The 10,132-nt window shown below is 38.6% G+C and overlaps 1 protein-coding gene across 14 annotated transcripts in view; it reads left to right on the top strand.

The window, feature by feature from the left end:
- Agbl3 (ATP/GTP binding protein like 3) overlaps positions 1-10,132 on the top strand; it is an 83,237-nt gene that overhangs the window by 4,552 nt on the left and 68,553 nt on the right. For 13 of the 14 annotated variants that reach the window (XR_003836920.1, XM_021164428.2, XM_021164429.2 and 10 more), the window contains exons 4-5: positions 335-520; positions 8,204-8,311. Coding sequence is in view for 13 of the 14 variants with exons in the window: in XM_021164428.2 (XP_021020087.1) it covers positions 335-520; positions 8,204-8,311 (294 nt within the window). In the remaining variant the exon portion in view is untranslated. Of the gene's footprint in view, positions 1-334; positions 521-1,166; positions 1,552-8,203; positions 8,312-10,132 lie in introns of those variants that run through there. The other variant, XM_029478395.1, reaches the window with a different exon arrangement.

Raw genomic sequence — 10,132 nt, forward strand, 5'->3', positions numbered from 1 at the left:
GGGTAGGGAAGTGGGGGGCGCTATGGGGGACTTTTGGGATAGTATTGGAAATGTAATTGAGGAAAATATGTAATAAAAATATTAAAAAAAAAAAAAAAGAAATCATTGTAAAATAGTATTACATAGGTTAACAAACATTCCTAGCTATTATGAAGATCAGTTGATACAAAATTTCATTTAGATAGTTCTTATATCCTGAATTATTAAATACTTAAAATGATATCTATAAATATGCATAAATTAAGTAGGTTAAAAGGAAAAGAACTATACGTTTCATGTAGGAATTGGTGTTTTCCTTCTGGTCACTCATGACTGTATTTGAATATTTTTTCAGCTGATTCTGTTGGTGACCCATTCTTCCCTCGGACTACACAAATTTTATTGGAGTATCAGCTAGGAAGATGGGTACCACGCCTTCGCGGACCACGAGATTTATATGGTGTCTCTTCTTCTGGTCCACTGAGCCCAACACGGTGGCCATACCACTGTGAGGTCATTGATGAAAAAGTCCAGCATATTGGTATGTTTTTAGAAGTTTTGGGGATTCAGACATTAGCAAACTTATCAATCTTGATGTTAATGAAGACACAAATGATATAACAACTGCATTCCAGAAGTATAATATAAACCACATGTATAAATAAAAATTTCCTACTAGCTATATAAGTTTAAAAGTGGAATTAATTTTCAAATATGTTGTACTTAATTAAACTATATCAAAAATATTTCACTTTCTTTTTGCACAAAGTCATCTAAATCTGGTATGCATTTTATACTTGTGGACATTTCAACTCAGATTACTCACACTTCACTGTTCTTAACTAGAAAGATTTAAAATGTATGTCAGAGCTGGGCATAGTGACACATATCTGTTATTCTAGCACACAGGAGGCTGAGTCAGAGGATTGCAAGTTCAAGCTACTCTGGGCTGTATATCACCAGAACCTGTTTCAAATAAACAAAAATCCTATATCTATACTAGTTTTAGACAATTTCAAAAGACATGACTATCATATCCAGATGTTCTGGGACTATGGCAATGTGTCAGAGTACTCATGAACTACAATTGCACTCATTTCTGCTCTCCCACCCTGGTCCCCAGTCTATTTTCTTCAGTCCCTTTGTGTCTGCCTTTTTCTTTACCACTTACTGTTTGTTTTCTTCAGTAGACATTGATGGACTGCGGAAGACCTGTGTAAAGTGGAGTTTTGGTGCTGTTTCTTTGTGTGCATTCTTATATTTGTTTTCTACTGTCCTAGAAAGAGCTCATAGACTTGTCTGTAGTCAAAGACAGTGCATGTAAAGACGGTCACAGACATCCCCACTGCTCTATACCTTCTGCTGCTATTCCTCCATTGTTGACTGTAGAGCCCACATATGCTATTACCATGTAGAACTCTAATAAAATACTTGTGATTGGATAAATCAAAAGCAATCTGTACTTATTACAGAGCCTACTGAAATTAAATGCCACTCAGGGAGGTCTTAAAAACTAACTTTTCTTCTTACGTTATTCTGTTCTAGATATATAAGTATCATAGCAAGACAAGTAGTCAACAGAGGGGGGACACAGAAGCAAGAGCAATAGTGGTTTTGCTTAGAGAGAAGAATGCAAAATTTTCTCCCAACTTCCAAATTTTAGGTCTAGAAATACATTAAGAATTCATCAGGAGTGGGTGGGGGGATGGGGGAACACCCTCTTGGAAGCAGGGGGGAGGAAGGGATGGAATGGGGGGGCTTTGGAGAGTAGAGCCAAAAAAGGGGTTAACATTTGAAATGTAAATAAAGAAATATCCAATAAAAGAGAAGAAAAAAAGTAATTTAACAAATGCTAAAAAAAAAAAAAAAAAAAAAAACCTGTGCTTACAAGCACGACTTATTTACAGACATGTCGTCAGTGTTTATTTCTCGTAGTTCAGGGTGTCCCCTGCTTGCCTTTCAATTCTGTCATCCTTCGTCTCCTCTAATAGTTCCCTTCTTTTTGTTCATGAAATTGTTTTTATGCTCTGCTTCTGTTTCATAACCGAATTTTTGTAGCTGTATCAGTGAGAAGGGAAATGAAGTGGAGAAGAAACACCCCTCCTGCTTCTCCTGTGGCCTATGAGAATGGTGAGAGTATGAGACAGAGGGAAGACGCAAAGAGAAGAGGGAAATAACGCCTCAGTGTATCACTGCTTCCCACGGTTCCTCTACCCTCTGCTGGTTCCACTTAGCAACTTTGCCTCTCTCTAGCTGGACAGCTCACTTTCGCATCCTTGGTGCATCCTGTTCTTGCGTTTCTAGCACTCATTCTCAACCTTTATTTGGTCCTTAGTGATTAACATCAGTGCCTCAAGATGAACAAAGTCTCTACATTCTGGTTACTTTATAATACTTCCAGTTTTATGCTTTCAGATTAGAACAGTTATATTTCTGGCTTCTAATAATTCTAAATATATTTTCTTACCAAACTCCTGTTGTTAGGAATAGCTGAATTCTCTGGTGCCATATATCAGGTTTCTTACATGTTAAGTAGAATTTGAGCTTTGTGAGCCCAGCTTCCATCCTGATTGAAGGTGTGTGTGTTCCATGGTACAAGTGCAGTTGTAGCCTTTCCCAGCATTGGTTTCCCAAGATCTCCAGTCATGAGGGAAGCTTCAAAGCTACTAGTGACAACTTGTGCATCTTGAGAGCTTTATTTGGGGGCTGTGCCATGTTGTTGTTCAGTCTGTGTCCTGCAATATGTGAAGACTTTACAGGTTATTAAACTGCAACATCCACACAGGAAGAATTGAAGTTTATGCAGGAAGAATTGAAATTTGTTCCCAGGTGTCTTTGACAATTTTCCCTACTTGCTACTATTTCAGAAAGTCTGTTTTCCATGGTTTTGTACATTCCTTTGGAAATGCTCTTTAAAATAAGTTTAAATACTTGACAGGGTGTACAAGACTAATCAGAGCTCTGCTTGTAGATCACTTTTATTTAAAGGCAGAGGAAGGGTACAACAAAAACAAAGAGCCTCTGGAAAATGCTGCAGCCTAGAAGACATCCAGGTACAAGCTTCCTAGAGTCTTAATTCACACTTATGTATATGTGCATGTGCACATGCAACACACACACACACTTGACTTCTTTTGGTTAAAACATTAATTTCTTGCAGTGAATCTCTCTTCCTCAGAAACTAAGTTTTTCTGCTTCTGCTATCATGACGTTAAAACAGCTTGGTTAACTGTACTGCCAAATGAAGGGCATATGTTAATAAAGTTTTTAGGGTTACCAGGGCAGTCTAAAACCTTAAACAGTTCATCTACTAATCTTACTATCCTTTTATTAGCCAAGAGCAAAGCTAGACATCCAGTCTACCATGTAGATAAAAATAGAACTTTTCCCAGGCCTAGTTGTATATACAGTTGTCTGTTGTGAAAGTCTTTCCATATTAGTTCATGTACACCATTTTTTATTATTATTATATTAGCTTCCATTAAGTAAATGAACCATAATTTAGTTGGTACCTTCTTAATGGGTTTCAGAGCAGAGCTTAAAAATATTACAAAACTTGATTTCAAAATAAACTCTGAGGTTACAGTAAATAAAACAACATGGTAGAACTGGGAAGCAGCTCACATGCCTGTGCAGGTCCTGAGCTTGATCACTGCAGTACAGACTGGATAGTGCTGTCAGAGTCAGACACAGACTGGGGGAAACTGAGCTGATCCAGAAAGCCATCTATTTACAGCCTACTTGAGGGGGCTTGGTTTTTTCTTTTTGTTTGTTTGTTTGTTTTTAGCAAAGGCACCAAAAACACACTGAAGTGGGGAAAATGATCTTTTTTTAAAAGGTACTTGGAAAATTGAAAATTTGGATAGAGCTATAAAGATGATAGAGGTGTAGACAGGGATAGAAGTGCAGATACTGATACAAATATAGACAGAACAGGCAGAAGGGATGCAATTCTGTATTCTCAATCTACTTTGTTGTTGAGGCTTCCAAATTCATTTTTCAAAATTTATTCTTTAGTCTCTTCAGTCCAGACTTTATCCCCCTCCTGGTCCACCCTCTGACTGTTCGACATGCCATACCTCCTCCACCCCCTACCCCATCTCTAAGAGGATGCCCCCACTCCCTGGGGCTTCCAGTCTCTTGAGAATTAGCCACTCCCTGGGGCTTTCAGTCTCTTGAAAGTTAGGTACATCTTCTCTCACTGAGTCAAGACCTGGCAGTCCTCTGCTGTAAATGTGTTGGGGGCCTCAGATTAGCTGGTATATGCTGCTTGGTTGGTGGCTCAGTGTCTGAGAGATCCTGGGGGTCCAGGGTAGTTGAGACTGCTGGCCTTCCTATAGGATCATCCTCCTCCTCAGCTTCTTCCAGCCTTTCCCTAATTCAACCACAGGGGTCAGCAGCTTCTGTCCATTGGTTGGGTGTAAATATCTGCATTTGACTCTTTGAGCTGCTTATTGGGCAATCATGATAGGCCCCTGTTTGTAAGCACATCATAGCATCAGTGATAGTGTCACTGGACCTCCTTTCCCTTAGGCTCCTCTCCATTTTTGTCTCTGCAGTTAGTTCAGACAGGGACAATTCTGGGTCAGAGTTTTTGACTGTGGGATGGCAACCCCGTCCCTCCACTTAATGCCCTATCTTTCTACTAGAGGTGAACTCTACAAATTTCCTCTCCCCACTGAAGGACATTTCATCTAAGGTCCCTCCCTTTGAGTCCTGAGAGTCTCTCCTCCCAGGTCTCTGATACATTCTAGAAGGTTCCCCCACCAACCTTCCAAAGTTGCCTATTTCAATCCAATTCTTTTTGCTGGCCCTTGGGGCTTCAGTCCTACCCACCCCACCCCCTAATACCTGATCATGTTCCCCTCTCCCTGTCACCTTTCTCACCCAGGTCCCTCCCTCTCTCCTGTGATTGATTGCTTCTCCCTGCCAAGTGGGATTGAGGCATTCTCACTTGGGTCCTTCAGGCTTGTCTTCTTGAGTCCTGTGGTGTATCCTGGGAATTCCATATTTTTTGACTAATATCCACTTAAGTGAGTACATACCATGGACATCCTTTTGGGTCTGAGTTACCTCACTCAGGGTATTTTCTAGTTCCATCCATTTGCCTGCAAAACTCAGGATGTCCTCATTCTTAATAGCTGAGTAATATTCCATTGTGTAAATGAACAATATTTTCTGTATCCATTCTTCTGTTGTGGGACAGCTGGGTTATTTACAGCTTCTGGCTATCACAAATAAGGCTTCTATGAACATAGTGGAACATGTGCCCCTGTGGCATGGTGGGGTATCTTTTGGGTAAATGCCCAAGAGTGGTATAGCTGGGTCTTCAGATAGAACACCATAAAAAAAAGGAACTTAAGAAAATAATTCCACTTAAAGTAGCATCAAAAAATAAAAGAGAACCTCAGTGGAGGAATTGCCTAGATCAGTCAACAACTGTAGGAGTCTGATAATTGGCTCATGTGGGAAGACCCAACCTACTATGGACAGCACCATTCTCTGGGCTATAAGTGAAGAAAGCTAGCTGAGCATAAGCAACCTGGAAAGTAAGCAGCATCCATGTGTTCATTCCTCTCTGCTCTTGATGTGGAAATGATGTGACTAGCCACCTAAGTTCCTGCTTCATCTTCTCCTCAGTGATAGACTTATGATAACCTGGAACTCTGGAACTGTAAGATAAGTACACCTTTCCTCTACTAAGAGTCGGTGCTTTATCACAACAGCAGAAATCAAATAGGAACAATTCATTTCTCATTAGAATACCAACTAATTGCTTTGTAAAACTTAACATATTGGTCCTAAAATTTATGTGGAAACTCAACAAACATTAAATAGCAAAAAGCAAAATAAAACTTGGAAAACCAAATTGAGGACTTTCAAATTTTATTTAAACTAACAGTTTAACAGTTTGGAACTATTTTATCATTGGGATATGTGACAGAAAGTGGATAAAATTAAAAGTACAGAATTGCTGAGTGTGCATGGTGGAACATGCCTTTAATACCAGCACTCAAGAGGCAGAGACAGGCATATCCCTGAGTTCAAGGCCAGGCTGATCTACAGAGCACATTTCAGGACAGCCAGGGCCACACAGAAAACCCTGTCCTCAAAAGAAAACAAGCAGAAACAGAATAAACCTACACGTCAGTGGTCACAAAACTATTCAGTAAGAGAGTAATCTTAACAAGTGTGCTGAGACAACTGGATAAACTACCTGCAGAATAATGAAACTTGACCCTTATCACCTAACACCAAGTAATAAATTGTATCAAAATCTAAATATAAGAGCCAAAATTTTAAGGCTATATGAAGAAACATAAAGGGGAAAAAATGGATTCTAGATATAATACCAAAACATGATTTACATTAAAAGCCTGTGACCAGCCAGGCATGGTGGCACACACCTTTAATCCCAGCACTTGGGAGGCAGAAGCAGGTGGATTTCTGAGTTCAAGGCCAGCCTGGTCTACAAAGTGAGTTCCAGAACAGCCAGGACTATGCAGAGAAACCCTGTCTCAAAAAAACAAAACAAAACAAAAAAAGTCTGTGGCCATGCATGCCCTTTTAACAGTCCATGGAGTCAGCTGCATTTAGACAGGCAGGTGCTCTGAGTCTGCTTTTATCTTTTAAATGCCCACCTGTGTTTTTCTAGATTTTGGAATACCTAGGTAGCCTGAAACTTCAGGCTGCAACTGCAGTAAAGTCTATAAATTTGGGATTCCTCTAGTTTGTTTTTATTGTAAGGGCAAGGGTGATATTCTGTCTTTATTCTACACATCTCTTAGCTGAAATTGGAAGTATGACTATACTTTTCAGAACTGTCAAACTCATGTAATTACTAAAAAAACTGTTCCAGATTGAAAGATGATAAATACACAGCATGAGGTCCATTGTGGTGGCACTGACCTATAATTGCAGCATCAGGAGGTAGGAAAGGAAGAGCCTTAAGTTCAAAGTCAGCCTGAAATACAGAGTGGGACTGTATTTCAAGATTTTAAATGACAAATAAAAACATAATTAAGTGCAATGTGCAATTCTAAAGTGATTCCTTTTGCTTCTGCTACAACTGACAAAAATCTCTGTTGGGACCCTAAGGATTATACAATAGTAACAAACTAAAATTAATAATACTGATGGTTGTATTAATGGCTATCGAGGAGGATTTCTTCTTTATTGGAAGTGCACAAGTATTTGGAAAGAATTTAGTACTAAATTTAATAAGAATGTAATAAGAATTTAGTACATTGCTAAGTATTTTGGGGAAACAATTCTGGCACATTTTCCATATTATTTCAAAATAAGTTATATATCCAATTGCTTCAAAATAAGTTAGAAAACAACACACCTAGGAATAAATCTGACAAAGGACATAGAAGTCTTCTATATAACCATAAAGCATTAACAATACAGATATTTTAAAGATTTAAGGAAATAGAGGGTATTTTCAGAAGGGACTGACTGAGCCTGGAAAGACCCACCTAAGGTAGATAGCACCATGGCATGAGCTTTTGAACTGGATAAAATAAAGGAAGGAGCATGCTGAGCACCAGTGTCTCTTCTCTGATCCGTGGTTCTCAGTGATATGAAGTGAGCTGTTCTACAGACAGTGCCTTCCCCGCCACGATGGATGAACACACTGAAACCACACCCAAAGAAATCCTTTTAAGTTTCTCACAGCCTTTGGATCACAGAAACTAAAAGGTAACTAATATGGAGAGAGATAGTGTATTCATAATTTGGAAGGCTCATTCTCTGAAAATCATCAGTTATCCCCAAAGTAATCTATAGAGTCAGTTTAATCCCCACAAAAATTTGTCTAAGAATATTCACCCTTTCCGGAGAGAGAAAAACCATAAATATGTTTATAAGATTAAGGAATTACCAAGCAAAAGGCTGCAGACAAAGCAGAAAGCAAAAAGTGGAATGAGCAATATACTCAGAGATGGGATAAAAACGGAATGAAGGACGAGAGAAATAGAAACTGTACTGTAGAGCTTATGAACATAAAATAACTGGTACTGAAATAGTGATACAGAACATCCAGCCATGAGTTGTGTTACAGTGTGAAAATGTTATTACTTGTCAACAATCCTTGGTAAAACTGTAGCTCTACATAAAACATTAAATGTTAGGCTATGTATATATCATTTAGTGATTTGAGAGCATATGTTAATAATCTATTTGAAGTCATATTTAAACAATGCCCCCTTCTTTTTTCCAGAATGGACTCCTTTTGTCCCTGAGCCAGTGTATGTCCCGACGGGCATGGAAATAGAACCTGTCTACCCAAACTCCAAGGAAGAGACTGTGGTTTATTTAGCTGAAGATGGTGAGCATACACTCTAAAACATTGCTGTAAAATATGATTGGTGTCTGGTTTGATGTCTTAGTTAGGCTTGTTTTCTTATCTATCAAGGGACTTCCAAGTAACTAGGAAGTTCCTGTTGCCTTAAAAAGGATGGCTACATATCAATTCAAGTGTTTAGTGCTATCTGAGTTATTGAAGACATCTTTAAAATATGCTGTTCATTAAAATAGAGAGTTAAATGTAGAATGTTTTGTATGTTTTCAAATATAAATCTGGTAATGTTACCTGCAAAATTATTATTCTCTATCTGCAGATCACCTTTGTAAAGGTCAGTCAGATGATTTTCCATTGATTTCATCCTTGTCTGGTGATTTTTTTTTTATGTTACCATCTTTGAAAGAAAAGAATATAGTCCACATTGACAATAAGATCCAAGATTATATTCCAGGAAAGAGTTTTTAACCATAAGATCAGCATTGATACTCTGAGAACTCTACAAATGAAAAAGCCTTATCTGCCTTTATGACACTGCATGCTAAAGCTCAGCAGAAGTCTGGGCCAGGCTCCTAACCTGTCCCTTAGGAGTATTCCATCGTCAGAGCCTGGGGTCTTATTGTTTCTATATATTAAAATAGCTTCAGGGGCATGCATATTGAGAAGGCAAGCAAGCATGCCAAAGAACATTTACACGGACTGTTTCTCTACAGTCAGTCAATCAGACAACCCCAGAAATCACATATTTACATATATCCAATCACTGAGGTGATCAATCTGTTTCTAGGCAATTTGTTCTGTGCTGTTGATATATTGACCTGATGGTGTAGCTTCATCCATAGCAGGATACTTTGATAATATAACAGCCATTTAAGCTTTCTTTTTTAAATACTATATCTTTTCCCATCATTGAAAATGTTTGTTGTTTTGTTTGCGGCAAGGTCTTACTATTTAACACTAGCTAACCTGTAATTCACTGTGTACACCAGGCTGGCCTCAAAATCAAAAATTTTCATCTGCCTCTGTTCTCCAATTGCTGGGATTAAAGGCATGAACCATCATGCCTGGCCCCATAATTTTATTTTGAGTATGATTTCTTCCTTTATTTTTTATTTGGGTACATACAGGCATATATCTGTGGTTTGCTTTTTACATAGTTTGAAGATCTGTTTTTAAATTACTACAGTCAATATAGTTTTTGATGCAATTGGATCAATACCTACCATCTTGCTGTGTTGTATTTTTCATGATTATTTTTTATTTTTACTATGTTTTATCTTTTGAGATTAATTGGCATATATTTGGCTCTATTTATCCAAGCTACTTATGTACATATACCTGTTTTGGTTTTGTGTGGTTGCCTTAAGTTTTTCAATATATATCTTTATAAAAGTTTCTACGTTCAGCTGGTGTTGATGGCTCCTGCCTGTATCTTAGCACTCAGGAGGCTGAGTGAGAGGATAGCAAGGTCAAAGCCAGTCTGAGCTACACTGTAAAACATGTCTCAAAAGTAAGTGTGGATGGAGAGATGTCTTAGTAGCTAAGAACACTCAGCTGTTCTCGCAGAGAACCCCTATTCAATTTCCAGCACCCACACTGGGTAGCTAACAACCACCTGTAACCCTAGTTCCAAAGGATACAATACCCTCTTCTGGCTTCCATGGACCTAGACATGCACAAAGTGTATATATACACACAGGCACTCAAATACACATATAAAAATAAATAGCTCTTTAAAAAACAGCCGAGCGTGGTGGTGCATGCCTTTAATCCCAGCACTTGGGAGGCAGAGGCAGGCGGATTTCTGAGTTCGAGGCCAGCCTGGTCTACAGAGTGAGTTCCAGGACA

Source organism: Mus caroli, chromosome 6 (assembly GCF_900094665.2).
Source record: "Mus caroli chromosome 6, CAROLI_EIJ_v1.1, whole genome shotgun sequence".
In the NCBI taxonomy this organism is placed as follows: Eukaryota; Metazoa; Chordata; class Mammalia; order Rodentia; family Muridae; genus Mus; species Mus caroli.